Here is a 16,848-nt window from a genome sequence, read left to right on the forward strand (position 1 = left end):
AGGGACAAGCATTTGATTCACTACATTCTAGATAGTCACATGTGCTACATACGTAATCAACGTCCGTCATAAACTAAATAGTTACAGTAAACTACGGTTATATCGAACTCAAAGGGAACACTAATCATAATTCATCATAAGCGTAGTTCGTTATAGTGAGTGAGTGAGTTAAGATTTAACGTCACATCGGCAATATTTCAGCCATGTCGTGACGAGTAGTTCGTTATAAGCATATATATACAGCAAATAGACAGGACTCAAAAACAGTTCGTTATATCCGGCAGTTCGTTATAAGGGTGTTCGTTATAAACGTAGTTTAATAGAAAGTTTTGTACTGTGTTGTAACAGTTGGGTCAGGTATGCATTTGAAGCAGCCCAGCTACAACTGCTTGTGACAGTTGGACTGTTCGTTACTTACTTACTTACCTTTTCCGCGAATACCTGGTGTCATCACTGATTTTCAGCGATCCATTAATATTACCTTCACCGCTATTTTGTCTTGTATGCCCAATAGAATCTGTTTCTGATTATTCTCTGGCATTGGCGTTTTATTTTCAACTTGACTTTTAAATAATGTGCCTTTGATTCCTTGTGATGCACAACAGAAGGAATTACGCGAAAATAATATATTCTAGAACCATAGATAATATCAAATATGATGAAGAATTAAGACAGTGTTTGTGAAAGAAGATTTATAATGATAAATGGTACAAATATCTAACCAGTTTCTTTGCCTATCTTCTTTATCAACAAATACGAGCATGAATGGGGAAAATACTAACCAACAACCGTATGAAGACTTTAAGCCCCTTTAAGATCAGGTACACTTTGGACAGCGCCCGCGGTAAGGTCAGGAAGAGTTAACTTCCCTTTGGTTAGCATCATCAACCTCTACATGATGATGGGGTTGATGATGGCGTTTAAGCGTGATCGAACCCACTCAACATTCCACAAGAAATTGACCTAACTACAAAACATGTGTTAGCGAAAAAAAATAATATCCAGTTGCACTTGGTTGATTCTGTGTAATATTATGGTTCCTCAAAACTCGAGGCAAAGTTCTCCAAATTAGATAAACGATCGTGTAAATTACACCAGAATCTATCGTAATCATAGGGATGTGACAGTCAAGCACAGAGGCCAGAATGCTTCAATTTCTCAAATTTGCTTTTGATTTGGCCCGATCGCCTGCTCGCTACCGCCCGCTACTCGGTGCATTCAAGGGATTTGCTCTTATTTTCCTGAGCTGCAGAACGAGAAATCAGAAATTACAAGGATGTTGACAATTTCGCTTCATGGACAAGGTACTTTAGCTCATTATATCGTTACTTTGGGATTAGTACCACTGCCGTTAGCTCTGCCAAGGATCGTCATCAATTACACGACCGATTGGCCGGATTACTAGCCACGTGCCTTGCTAAACTAACGAGCGCATAATGGCTGCCGTTTGTAATCATTTAAAGCTCTAGCCCAAGGCATACGCGCGGCGCGTGCCTTGTGACGTCATAAGACGCGAGCCCCTTACAGCAGCCAATGTTTGAGCGTTTGTTACAAAGTTGATATAAGTGTATCGACGCGAGAAGGAAAATGTTATCGGTGCTGAATGATGGCAGATCGAATAAAAATGGAGCTTGACATAGTCAAGTCATCCGAACTTAGTCCGCTTTGTTTGATAAGATTTATCATGACTTCCTCCCAAGATAATTAGACCCCGAACCGGTTAAGACGATTTATGTCCTAGTCGTAGATGTCGAGCAGGCGTAGCTTATGCCGTGAACCAGTCAACGAGCGCGGCTTACCTGCCGACACGAGCCGGGGGACGCTCACCTGGCAATTTAGGGGGATCTATGTTCGGAGATCGGTAGCAGGAGATTAACAAAAACTAATTCTAATGCATAAACATCACATACGCTGTCAAGTGAACAATCTCCGTGCCCTAACAAGCTTTGTCTCACCTTGCCACTGTACCTTTTGATTTACAGACTGGTCATGTGACAAGACTCGTTTTCGTTCTTCGAATCAGAAAGTGTCAGCCTCCAGGGCATTAACGTCATATATCAACATTATATTTTAACGACCCCGCAACAAAGCATTCATATATTATACTTAGTAATGCCACTTCCCGGTGTAGCTTGAATGCCAACATTTATCAAAGCACTCATTACGTTCATCCTTTAGGAACTTTTTACACCAATTTTCAGTTAATCTTTCGTGTTAGAGTAAATAGCTTTCCTCATATCACGCTGGTTTTTTTGTAAGTATTACAGGACAAAGGCTTGGGTCTTTCCCGAGCAGGAATTATTGGAACATTTCAAAAATCTCTTTTTCATAGGATCTGAGAGATGTGGAGAACTGATATTTGATCATACAGTAAATCAAGATTATAATGCTTGTTTTTTTCGCTATTTAAGAAGTATTATAACTTTTATTATGACTGCCGTTGTATAAAACACTGGCTTAAACCTACGGAAATGCACAATGAAAGAATTCCTGAATAAAAGCGACAAAACATTTTCCATAAAAAAAGACAAAAGAAAGCCTATGGTAGGATGGTGTGCTATAACGGTAGATCCCAAACCTGTGCATCTACTGTGGCAGCGTATTGTTTGCACATGGGTTTGGATTTGTATGGGTGGGTGAGTTTAGAATTAACGTCGCCTCGGCATTATTTCCGCCATATCGCAACGGATTTGTATAGACTGCTCTGTGTGTTGGAGATAAATTTGCTTTTCAAAACCCGTATAAAAAGTTGATATGCATCATCAATCTTGGAATAGTATTATCGGTATAGAAAATAACTCAAGATCTAATATAGGTAAAGAGTTTAAAAACGTACTCGAACCTGAGAAGTACTCACCCTTTTATCAGATAGAAATCAACGTGATATGTTGATTAGACTGAGAACGGATTTGTTAAGGTTGAAAGTGAACGTAGAGAGATGGTTTGGGGTTGATGAGGTTTAAGTCTGTCCTCTTTGTAATTTAGGGACAGAAGATGAATACCATTTCACTTTCATACGTAAGTCCTATAAGAACATAAGAACCTCTATCTGCCTAAAATGTGTTGTAATAATCCCCCGAAAATGTACAAATTTAGAACGCCTTGTCTTCCAACGATGTAAGGTTACTGAGAAATGTGTGTAAATATCTATGTCAAAGTTATGAAATGAGATAAAGTTTTGCAAATACTGGAATATGATGGTGTAGGTAATACTAGTAATAGTAATACTAATAATAGTATATGACTTCATGTATCATTGTAATATGTATATATGCACTTTCTCTGTATGTGGCCTGTGGCCTTCATACGAATACAATACTTGTCTTGAATTGATGACAGGACCATGAATCCCCCACACATCGACAGATCGACAGGAGGAGCGTCGCATGTAGGATATTATTGATGAAGAGAAGGGAACTAAGAAATTAGTATTGTGTTCCGTAGTTTGTGCAGATTCTATCACTGACTGGATTTACAATATATCCATGTATTATCAACATATGCACACACTCACACATCCACGTCTCTGTCTCTCTCTCGCAAACACACACGCACGAATTCAATCTCCCTGTTTCTCAGTCTGTCTCTCTATTACACACGCACGCATTCAATCTCCCTGTCTGTCTCTGTCTGTCTCTCTCACACACGCACGAATTCAATCTCCCTGTTTCTCTGTCTGTCTCTCTATTACACACGCACGCATTCAATCTCCCTGTCTGTCTCTGTCTCTCTCACACACGCACGCATTCAATCTCTCTGTCTGTCTGTCTCTCACTGTCTATTACACACTCTCTCTCTCTCTCTCTCTCTCTCTCTCTCTCTCTCTCTCTCTCTCTCTCTCTCTCTCTCTCTCTCTCTATTACACACATGCGCACTCGGGTAAGCCAACTAAATTGGAAACATTCAGAAACGTACAATAAATGAATTCTTGAAATTGTCGCTTAAACGTTGGGCTTATATAATACAAAATATGTACCAATGCACATACATACGTTTTCGGTCTCGCAGTATGTTCCCGCAGATTCTATTGTGATAATTTCAACGTGTTCGAAATCTAATAGTAAAACAAAATAGTTGAAGCACTAATTGCCCTGCCTCTGGTTTGGAGACTGATGTTGCCAAATTACCCCCAGTTGGACAATGTGAGTCTGTGACACTCAGATGATTCTGCCGATAGTTGGCGCTATCTGGAAATTAGCCGCCATGTTTGTCAATCGTTAGTAGAGTGAGTGACAAGGTGGCGTTCGTCTATGTGATACTGGACACATGTGCCTCGTGACCCTCCGCGCGGTCGCTTAAGGGGTGATAGGATACATAGATAAAGTGTGTAGTGGTTACATGTGCTATTCAAATGCAATGTAAATAAACATACCTCTCGTTTGTAACGTTTGTAACGCGTGCTCGTGCCGCCAATCAGCGCGTGAACCGTTACGTAAAGTTATAATAACGGTTGATATAGATCAGTCATGCTTGACAACGCTGATTTGTAAAGATTGCGGCAGTGATAGATTAAGACAATTCCTTTTCAAATATGTTTTTTATAATACATTTTTGTTCCTATGGTATGTTAAAAGAACCGACTGACTTGTGTAACAGGTTGAGTGGTACACACGCTGTTTGTTCAGAACTTGTGTCCATTTCAAAAGATAGATGTTTTTTTCCATGTCAACACTTTATTTGTAGTTTTTTGTACAAATCGAGCTTATTCAAACATACTTGTGCACACATATGTGACCAATCTTCGTTATAATTTTTGTGATACATTTAGTGTCATAAAGTGGAATTTTAAAGGTATAGTTTTGAAGGAGAAAACCGTTAGTTAGGGTCCTATTTGAAGACCTTCGAGTCTATTGTTTCAGTACAGATATTGTATTTGTCAAAATTGAGAGAATTCTTCTACCTGTTACCTTTTTCACATTATGGACAACGGATACATACTGACAACCGTAAAAAAATCATTGTTTCATTCCGAATGAAGCTATAATACATACAGAGAACCCCGTTAATATGATCATCCCATATTAGGGTGCGTGTTTAGGTGGAACGTCTAAATCCATACACAGAGACATTATTCAGATTAGTCGTTAATCCGTACATATGTTTTTGCCGAGTGACTTCATTGAGAAAGGTACGGTCCGGATAAGCGAGGTTAGGTTCATCTAATTTCCTAAGAAATTTCCGTATGCGATGTGACTAACGAACAATTTAGCAACCAAGTTACTCCATCAATTCCCTGCCTACTAGCAATAGACAATAAGACGAAGGGGAGATATGCTGTTATACAGATAAGACCTCCCACGATTATCAGTACCACGTCTGATCTGGACGATAACCTGGTAGGACAATTCTTTTCCTGGATACTGCATAAGTAGATTAACGCAACACTGGAAACTTCATAAATAGTGTAACACAACACTGGATACTTCATAAATAGTGTAACACAACACTGTATACTTCATAAAGAGTGTAACGCAACACTGGAAACTTCATAAATAGTGTAACACAACACTGGATACTTCATAAATAGTGTAACACAACACTGTATACTTCATAAAGAGTGTAACACAACACTGGAAACTTCATAAATAGTGTAACACAGCACTGGATACTTCATAAATAGTGTAACACAACACTGTATACTTCATAAAGAGTGTAACGCAACACTGGAAACTTCATAAATAGTGTAACACAACACTGTATACTTCATAAAGAGTGTAACACAACACTGGAAACTTCATAAATAGTGTAACACAGCACTGGAAACTTCATAAATAGTGTAACACAGCACTGGATATTTCATAAATAGTGTAACACAACACTGGAAACTTCATAAAGAGTGTATCGCAACACTGGAAACTTCATAGATAGTGTAACACAACACTGGATACGTCATAAGTAGTGTAACACAACACTGGATACGTCATAAGTAGTGTAACACAACACTGGATACTTCATAAAAAGTGTAACACAACACTGGATACTTCATAAAGAGTGTAACACAACACTAGATACTTCAAAAGGAGTGTAACACAACACTGTATTCTTCATAAAGAGTGTAACACAACACTGCATACTTCATAAGTAGTGTAACACAACACTGTATTCTTCATAAAGAGTGTAACACAACACTGCATACTTCATAAGTAGTGTAACACAACACTGTATTCTTCATAAAGAGTGTAACACAACACTGCATACTTCATAACACTACATACTCGCTGTGGAAAACCACCCGGGCAACATTGTCCACGTGCCCTCATACTGCTGGGTCGGTAATAGTGATTTAATATTCTTTAAACAGGAAATTACACAACCTCATCGAACTTTCTAAATTGACTTTCCCTTACTTGTATCAGCAAATGTCTACTCTGTCTCAGACTCGATAATAGTCAAATAAAACGTACATACACAAGCAGTTTGAGGACTTTATTTTCAAGACTCCCCCAATACTTGTATTTTGCGTTTGTAAAGTCTTAATTACTCTTTTAAATGTACGAGTGAGTGTGGTTTTACGCCGCTTTTAGCCATATCCCAGCGCCATCACGACAGAGAACACAAGGAACGGGTTTCAGACATCGACTCCTGTTGGGAATCGAATTCGGCCTTCGTCATGACGAGCGATCGCGTTAACCATTTAGCTACCCCATGTCACTGTGCGAAATGTCACGGGTTGTAGTTATACTAAATAAACGCATATTGACGTCATTGCTATATATAGAAAACCTCGCTATGGTCACATTACATTTTTGAACAGTACACGTGTACTACACGCGTATGAGCACATCGCGCCATAAACTGGGTTGTAAAGAACAGGAAGCCAACAGGACATCCAATTATTTGATTAGAATTTTTAAAGAAATAAAGAATTACTTTTTGAATAGAAAACTCCATGCTGATGTTTCACTTTTCAAAAACTGACTTATTTGAAACAGTTTACAATCGCATTCAGTCCGTCGGCGGTGTTATTTCCTCCAGACAACAAGCCGCGTCACGTGACAGACCAGCTCTCAGCGAGGGAGAGTTAGGATACACGGTTATAAAGCAAATCTTTTCTTTGGAATGCGTCTCCGACATCACATGACAATGAAGTTTCTAATTAAAATCCTTCTCAATCTGTGAATACATCCGACTGTCATATTACACCGACCTCCCACCACCATCCCTGATTACAAGGGGACAACGATGGGAACGAAGTAAGAGTCTTCACTGAATCTTCAATACATGATGTAAAGTGATGGCAATAATGAGATGAAGAAGAAAAATGCCATTATCGGCATTGAAGACAAAAAATGTTAAAACTACAATTTTCAAACTACAATTCAGCAGAGATTCATCTGTTTAATGTAATCATCCCTAACGTCATCATTATTTTCATGATCATTGTGATTATAGTTATGTTTCTCGTCATCTACATCATGAGTAAATATACGCCCCGCCCTTGTCAATGTCGGTTACACAAAGTGATCATCATCATCATCATCATCATCATCATCATCATCTTCACCTAGGGCGACACAATGTGCTGTGCTGACTTTCGTGTATTTTGTCTGACAGAATGACAGGGGGTTCGGATCCCACATCCTTATTTTGATTCTTGGTTTGCTTGCACCAAACATGTGCTTACGGTTGTAAACATATAAGAACTGTTTTACTCCGGGCACTCCTCCCATATAGAGCTGACACTCCGTGCTATACTGATAAATAGTAAAAGCACCAAAACCCATTCCTGAGCCACAAGAAATCTTTGCGAAAAGGAGACTGGAAACGTTCAGAGTGTGTCAAGAGTATGTGCTTATGAATCATTATAAAATAGTGATGACACCAGGTGTTCGCCAAAACGTGGGGGTACCCTGCCTCCCTGTGTGGGCCCCGTCACAGACAGTGACATAATGTTGAAAGTGGCGTTTACCCATCTCACCCCCTTGTTATCATCGCCATGACACCCATGATTCTCGTTATTGTTCTCATTATGTACGTCCACATCATTCAGCATTGCCACGTTTATTTGCTTCTTGTACTGTTTGCAGATTTGAATAAACCAAACGATAATCAACATTTGTCAGCAACAAAAGGAGTTTAACAATATATATTTCAATTTGACGTCGTTGAATGTAAATACCCATTCACCAAATATGGACATTGGCCTGAGATACTGCCCAGGGGGGTCTTTAGTTAATATTTCCCGCATGCTATGTATATTAGACACGATGAGCTGAGTGCCTCCAGGCAGCGCTGTCACTGCCCTAGCATGTAACCGTGTGCGCCGTCAGCTCCTCCGTGAAGAGAGGGGGTCATGGCGTAGTAATTGGCTAAATCATGGAACAAAACGCCAGCTGATTCCTGTAGGAGACAACCCCCACCCCACCCCACCCCACCCCCCCCCCCCCCCCCCCCCCCCCCCCTCCCAATCCTTCTTGTCTCCAAACACATGTGAAAGATGAGGTGATACAGGCATAGCCGTTTTTTCGCACCTATTCGCTGTTTTAGGTGAATAACATGTTTATATGACATGGTAAACATTACCCATTTTTGTTTGTTCACTGAAGTATATATTGACAAGGTCCATCAACAATTATCTTGGCTATCATAACAAGATGTATATACATTGTATGTGGTATATGCATGTACGCAATAGTGTACGTTTAATAAAGGAATTTTCTGTACATTATTTACGCCCACTGGAATCTGTTTCGGTGGGTGTTCGACATCGTTGACGTTTTTTATTAACGATATTGTATCGTCATCGCAACAAAGAGGTAGTGTTACCTAACTGTATAAATTAATAGACGAATAAAGCTTCACCTTAAATTAGGGAGGCATATTGTCCTAGATACTTGAATTTCACACAAACTCAGTCGGCTCCTCATTTTGTAAGATATTCGTGTTTCCGGACCTGTTACGCATTACCGTTATATGATATTTCCATTTTCAGTTTGTACCTAAAGTAAAAGAGACAGAAATATTTCCATAATCAAGTGTTGAGTGAGTGAGTGAGCGAGTATGTTTTTACGCCGCTTTTAGCAATGTTCCACTCATACCACGACGGGGGACACCCAAAATGGGCTTCACACATTGTATCCATGTCGGGATTCGAACCCGGGTCATCGGCGTGACGAGCGAACGCTTTAACCACTAGGCTACCCGACCGCCCAAGTAAATGTTGATGAATCACTATCAAATTGTGATGATACCGGTTGTCAAGGTCATTTGATATAGGATTCAATAAATATACTCCTGGACATATTCAAACACCACTCACTATACATTTCTATACATAATGGCCATTTACAAATATCGTATCCGAAGTAAAACACTCATATTGAAATACAGAAATCAATTAACATATGACTTGACCGTTCCATGGGAATATTTTGTTTAAATTTCATCTCGCTCCCTCTGTTTCTTTGCATGATATAAGGTTCAGTACTTGGGTACATCCGGCGAAACATATTCAGGTACATTAGACATTTTCAAAATAAGATCAAAGTTATTTAAATATTTCAAAAAAATACATGAGGTTCGGGATATATAAAATACAGAACGTGTGGTACATAACATTTTTCCAGCTGTAGACTTTTTGGTTGAAAACATGTTTATAAATATTGTAACGGTTACATTTTGTATATAGTCCCTTCGTCCGGAGTCACCTCCACCAAAGCAGTTATACTGTCATTGTATCATTACATGACATGAATTACAATATTATGCTAAAATAATCCTGAAAAGGCGAACGTTTTAAGTTCATGTAACTTCTTCTTGTAATACTTAACTCCACTTATATAAACAGCTGGGTAAAAGAAAGTATACACTTGTATTTTGGATTTGACCAAATAATTTCAAACGTTATTAAAACGTTACTAGGCTGAAAATAGTCGCCGAAACATTGCAAACTTTCGGCCTAAAACACAACTAAGATACTCGAATCAAATACATCACCATCGAAAAGATATCTTGTTTATATGCTTTTTAGCCACTATCAATCATGGATGTATACTTTCTTTTGGCTGGCAGTGAAGTGGGTAATGTATGGCCGGGAGCGGCTCACTGACGCTGTAAGTATTCCTGTCAGTTAATGGATTCTACTTCAAATGTTTATTTTTTTTCATATATGTATAACCATTTATTCAGATGTAATACTTTCCACTTTTCTAAGTAAAAATAGTATTTGTTATATAATTTCACTCTAGGTATTTTGTCTTGATCCTGATCCCTAACTATATTAGTTATCAATGCAGACAACTCGTTAACTAGATATAACATTAACTCAATATTTGTCTCAGCCGGTGTACATGCCTGTCCCAACCGACTCCTCATCAACACCATGGTGTTAATCGGACTCACCGCTTATCTCGAACTACGCATAACTCGATATATTTTCGATTAATCCCCTGGGCTTTGAATTACCTCGGTTTTACTGAAAAGTTTATAGAATCTTATTATTGTTAATTTTCTTCTAAGGTCTATTTCATCGCCTAATGCCAGCTATGTCGGACAAGCTGGTGGGCGCGATAATATCTGAACTTTGTAACAAACACTATAAGTGGATAGCATTCTCGTCTCGATTGCTACGGATGGCAGAAGAAAAATATCTGGAGGCTATCCCGGCGCCTGGTGTTGAGACGATCGCAGGTAAATTTATACATATCTTAATCGAAATCAGAGTTGGGGACATGAGGAAACAAAACAAAGGGGGTATATCCAGCTTGAGATCCCCCTCATGGGCTGTGTAACAGACAAAAGAGACTCGCTGAAAAGAGGTTCGTTCATCCAGGTGGCGTTTTCCCCTCAAAGTTATCCTAATCTTCACCGGACTTGTCTTCTTGTCCCCAGTCCTCAAGATGACAGTGTGAGTAACTCTTAAAGAACCTGAAGTCTTCCTACCATGGCAAACAGACTGGCAGTAATTAACCCACGCATGACAAAATGGAATTTTTTTCTTCCGTAACAAAACCGCACCAGGGTGGGGAGTTGAAGAGCTAATCAAAGCACAACGCAGTTTCACAGTGAGACCAGAGACAAACCTGCTACGATGAGACATCTCCCCCACCCCCCGCCCTGTTCACAAGTCCCCAACCCCCTACCCAGGTCCACTCACATCTTCACCCCTCCCACGCTACCTCCTGACCCTCCAGCCCTACCCGGTATTGGATCACATCTCCCAAGTTGAATTCACAACCTCTACTGCCTACCACTTCTCACCTCCCCCACATATCCATCGTGTTCTCAACTCTCCCATCCCCTCCCCATGCGCGCTCTCATCCCCCCTCCACCCTCCTTCTAAGGCTCCCTACCCCTCTCAGCACGATCTCCTGGGTCTAGATCTGACACAATCATCAAACAGTATTGTCCTGTCCTACAACTCTGGATGCGCAACCAATTGTGTCCTGACAATAGCCTAGCAGTTTGCAAATACAAGAGGTGGCAGCAACTAATTACTAATAACTACTGATTTATTAATTACGAAACATCGCAACGGTTGTTCTGCTTGGTATCAATACACACCCAGGAGAAAACTGTTGGAAAGAAAGGGTGGCGATCTCAAGGGGCACAAACCCGGCGCTGACACATCGATGGAGCAAGAAAACTGCTAGTTCAAGAGAAAGCAAGACCTAACACCTTGGATCACAATGTCCAAGCTAGGTGGTTACAGTTTACCCGTATCATCGTCACATCACAACAGATTTATCCAGATTTTCTCGGCTAACTGCGCTGTGAGAGAGATGTCGTCTGCTCGGGGGCTCATTATAATATTGTTCCGCATCATCGACCAATGAGAGCGCGGCTCGTGCTGATAGGCCCTCCCAGCGCTGGCGCATATGAATATCAATTAGGGGGCGGCGCATAGCCGGCAAATGTGGGAAACTGACGAGCCAAATTATTTAACGCTTTCATGAAGTTTATAAGCAGTGTACTAACATTGGGAAAACGTTAGAAGCAGTAAGCGATCGTGTGAGACCCAGACGTCCACAAGCATGTGTAACACCAACCCAAGCACGCTGCTGCCGTACGGCTTGAAGATACCTACCCCGACTCCATATTTCCCTTTCTCGCCGACCGGGGTAACCCATCTGCCTGGCCTGGACTTCCAGAGATCTCAGCTGTGTGATTATAGTGCACGACTTCAGTATGGATTCCGAGGATATCCTTCTCCTCTTGGACTCAGCCCCTACCACGGCCACCTAGCTGATCCGTACACACAAGCCTACCTGTACAAACATGACCTACGTGCAAGGTACATCCAAGAAGAACCGAAGCCGAGTCATAGTTACATCGGCCTCATCGCTATGGCGATCCTCAGCCACAAAGATAAGAAACTCGTGCTTAGTGACATTTATCAGTGGATTCTGGATAATTACGCATATTTCCGAACCCGTGGACCAGGTTGGAGGAACAGTATACGACATAATTTGTCACTTAATGACTGCTTTATCAAGTCAGGCCGCAGTGCTAATGGTAAAGGACACTATTGGGCCGTACACCCGGCCAACGTTGATGATTTCCAGAGAGGAGATTTCAGAAGAAGACGTGCACAACGGAAGGTCCGTAAACACATGGGCCTGGCTGTCCCCGATGACGAAGACAGCCCCAGCCCGTCCCCAACCCCCCAGGCAACGTGGGACGAGAAGGAGGAGGACGCGGAAGGGGGGCCCAAGTCACCCGTTCAAGATATGAGAGACGGGAGTTTTGAGGTGGAGGGTAACGAGAGGCCCCAGATCCCTCCCGTCCCCATAGTGGTCCAGCCTGTGAAGAAAAGACTGTTTGATGTCGAGAGTCTCCTCGCCCCCGAGATCAAACCTGTACCCAACCCTCCAGTATTGCCCAAACCCCTGCATCACCCTATCCACGAGAGTGACGCTCATATAGACATTGTTTCTGATGGAGAAGCGCTGGACATCTGTAATACCGATAGCGAGGACCAAGGTGTTGGGGAGAGCTGTGATGGGGCGACTATTTTACGTCGTGAGACGTCCTCAGCCCCTGCGACGTCTACTAGTCCCCCTCCATCCCCCTGTCGTAGTATAGAGGAGTCCGACAAAACCTCTAGTCCAGAGTCTGTGTCAAAGCGACCCGACGGACTCCCATGGCCCATGTCAACCTTAGGACGTTCCCGACAGAGCGCATTCCATGCCACATCGGCTGCGGGGTGGGATACCTACACTACCTACATCTACCCCATGTTTAGCTCCACATACCCGGTGGTCCTACCCGGGTCATCCCTCACCCCCGAGGCCGCGAGTAAGTGGAGGGAGGCTGTGTATGGACTGGGATCAGCTCCGGCTGGCAAGACTCCGGAGGTGGACAGGCGATAGACAACAGCATAATAAACTGGTGATGACAGACTGTGAAGAGACAGGATGATCGTCTTCAGATCGGCTCAAGTTTCTCTCAGATTAGAGATGAGAAGACGTGTGGTCCGGACAGACCGTCCCGCGTGCTGGGACGTCACAACAGTTGATATGACTCACAGATTCTTTATCAAATAAAAACTGTAATATTCGTGAGAAAATATTTGGAAGGACGTCATCTGTCTCCGGAGAAAAATCCATTGTTTTCGCCAAAGTTTTTAACATTAGAGCATCGCCAAATCCTGAACAGTTCCATAGTGCATTTGTATAAGAACTTCCGGGGATCTCCAACAGTGAAAGTGCTATGTTTGGTTGAAGAACTCAACATCAGTTATGCCAACATGTTATCAATGAGACGAAATCTTCCAGACTTTATCCTGCAACCCGAACGCCTCAAAACTGATGCCAAAGACATATTGTGCAATGACCATCAATATCACGCATCCATATACCGTGGCCAGTATACTGGTGATGACTGTAGATCCAAGCGTTGTGGTGGTAGAACACGCATTCTGTTTCTAGGACAATGACAGGTAGGGGTATTGTTTCTGTTAAATATAGAAGCAGACATTATGTACAATCCAAACTGTTGTAATATACTTGTTTTATTTCACATGAAAATCAAAGAACGGGTGTTTTGTTCGTCTTGAAATTGAACAATGAAAATAAATTATAATGTAAGTGTATGTATTTACTTTGTCCTTTTTTATATTTAATACATTACTTGTGGCCACTAAGTTCTCGGTGCAGTCTGTACAAGTTGAAGTTGTATTGCATATCCTCAAAGTTCGATAGTCTTGCTTTGTTACTAAATCATTTATCGGATATTCCATTTTGCTGTCTGTAAGTGTACTTACTCAGTAATCACATGATTTATTTATATGATTACAATTTCATAATTCTTAATTCATATCGTCACATTTTCTTCAAGACGTTTTAAAATTTCTTTTCAATTAATTTATTATAACATACATTAAAATCGAGTTCTGGCAATAACTTGCATTGATTCATGGTTATGTATTGGCTGTGTTATCTGCCAGGGGGTGCTTCTATTTAGATGACACCAGCATTTCGTAGTTCATACCTCCTATCTGAGTGGCTACATCCTCCACACCCTGCTGAGATGCATCTGTCTGGATCCGGAGCTGTAGTAGTTTTACTCACCTTAGTGTGCTTGAACAGTGTTGAAATTAATTCCTAACCAATCCAAATATTCATAATTTGTTCGAAATAAATACATTAAAATATTTACTTCATGCATACAAAATATGGATTAGTTTGGACTGTAAAATTATTATCAAAAACGTGTTATAAAATTTTCAGTTACGCTGTTCTATATTTATGACGATCATATCGCTAAGAATTTTTAAAAATAACAGTTCAAAAGGTTGGCATCTATAACGTTTAGAATTTGTAGAGCTCTCAAACCAAACTTTTATATTAAATTAATCTGAATCTTACGAATTTAAATTATTATGTTTGTCAATTCTAATTATACAGAAACATCATAGAAATAACAACAAACTATTTCATTATTTAATAGCAATAATGTAGTTTTCAGGAACCAGGAAACTATTACAAATATACTTTTATGTATTTAACACTTGATGGAAATGAAATCATATCATATTTGCGTCTCATTGAACATTTTACACGTTCTAATATAATTATACAAACGTACAAATGATTTAAAAATACATTCGCACCTTCTACAAGAAGAGACAGTATTTTATTATTCGTTGTGTCAATCTAAATTTTTGTTTCGCCTGAAGACGCATTTCTAAATCACGAATGCCTAGTATTGGACAGGCGGGTTTTTACCTTGTCACTGCTGTCGTTTGTAATTATTGCGAAACTTTATAATGTCTCATAAATGGAGAAATTTAACAGGGCATTTAGAACATCTTAACTGTAGGGACCTTATTTGTTACATGGGTCTATTTTACCAAATAAGGCCTCAGGAATTGTGTGAGCTTCCACTTTCACTAATGCCATTTTAAGTTCGTTTCCAGAGAAAGTTAATGCTAACGACCTCTTGTTAGACCCATTTCCTGAAGCTTAGAAAATAAATATATCTGTCTTCTTGATTTATTAAGCTGTACTTTTTAAAAATATATCAATAATACATATTTACTCGCAACAACATTATGTACGTGGTCTTGCCTTAATCATAAAAAAAACAATTTAAAGTACATATAGCAAAATATGAAATTTCGATGAATATGAAGTATTTATTAAATTATCACATCAACATATAGTATGATATATTGCAATATTTACAACAGAGGAGTTTTCGTTAATTATTTCTTTTCCTAATTCAGTTAAAATGACAAAAAGGTTTATGGCGCACGCTGTTTAGTGACTTGAACCTCATTCAGCTGTCGAACACGGTTTAAATTTAGTTGAATAGTTATTTTCAAATGATAGAAAATTGAATGACAAATATTTATAGCACCAGCGTGGCATACAGCCGTCACGTTGTACGCGTATATCAATATTTGCCGCCTGCATCATCTCATCAAGCCCCACCTGCATCTGCACCGCATACAGAGGCTGTGTCAAGTTCAACACAGCTTCAAGTTGTGCACTTCTCGTTAAGTCGCCTTTTTGGTTCCATGATAAACGTTTAGTTTCAAGAAGTTTATCAATCATGTTCCGTACATGAAAGTTCTCATGTCGGACGAAGGATACAATTTTGTATATAATATTTCTGAGTTTATTTAATCTAGAAGTGTCTATAAAAAATCAACGTTTCATAACTATAATTTTATCCTGTTATTTTCTCCTGACAAAATTGATAGTAGTGTTTTCGAATTTACGTCAACGGCATTAATGCAAATGTGATTTCGTCGTTTGTCTAGAGTTCTTACACGAAACTGTTCTGTCAGAAACAAGCCTTCACTTCACATTCAGCCGCCCCCCCCCCCCCCCCCCCCCCCCCCTCCCCCCGAAACCAGCGTCATTATATTATTAAATTTTATTTTGTGAAAGTTAGAAATTTATTATCATACTATCAAGCGGAGAGACGGTTCAACTGCTGAACAAATCAATTAACATTATTGCTCTTTCTAAGAATGATTCATGATAAATATATAATTCTTCTTTGATGGAACCTAACAATTATATTATTTGAATTAATCATATTTCAAAATACACGAAGAAAATATATTATCGAAATATTATTTTTACATGTGATTATGCAGGGGCTTCCTTCAAACGGAATTTCGTCTTTTTCCCTTTTCGTCTTACTGATAATTTTTTACATAGATGAATAGTTTGGAATTCACATTTTCACTTCATTTGGGACCTGCTTGCGTGTGAACAGTACGGTCTTTTAAATACAACATACCAGGTCGACACAAAAGCTTTCTGTTTAGCAGTGAATATTTCATGCTTTTGCAATCGACATTGACGAAGATTGACAGATGTCAGACAGGAAGGCCACTTGAAATGTGTGGAAGTTCGGCTAATGTTGTATGTCCGGGTCAACAATGTTTTAATA

The 16,848-nt window shown here is 40.0% G+C and overlaps 1 protein-coding gene across 1 annotated transcript; it reads left to right on the top strand.

The window, feature by feature from the left end:
• The first annotated feature begins 11,922 nt into the window (after positions 1-11,922).
• LOC139458826 (forkhead box C1-A-like) lies at positions 11,923-13,971 on the top strand. Its single transcript, XM_071240257.1, has one exon. The coding sequence runs from the start codon at positions 11,973-11,975 to the stop codon at positions 13,308-13,310; it is 1,338 nt and encodes a 445-aa protein (XP_071096358.1). The 5' UTR covers positions 11,923-11,972; the 3' UTR covers positions 13,311-13,971.
• The last annotated feature ends 2,877 nt before the right edge of the window (positions 13,972-16,848 follow it).

Source organism: Haliotis cracherodii, unplaced genomic scaffold (genome assembly GCF_022045235.1).
Source record: "Haliotis cracherodii isolate W230 unplaced genomic scaffold, xgHalCrac1.p SCAF_1, whole genome shotgun sequence".
NCBI classification, from domain to species: domain Eukaryota; kingdom Metazoa; phylum Mollusca; class Gastropoda; order Lepetellida; family Haliotidae; genus Haliotis; species Haliotis cracherodii.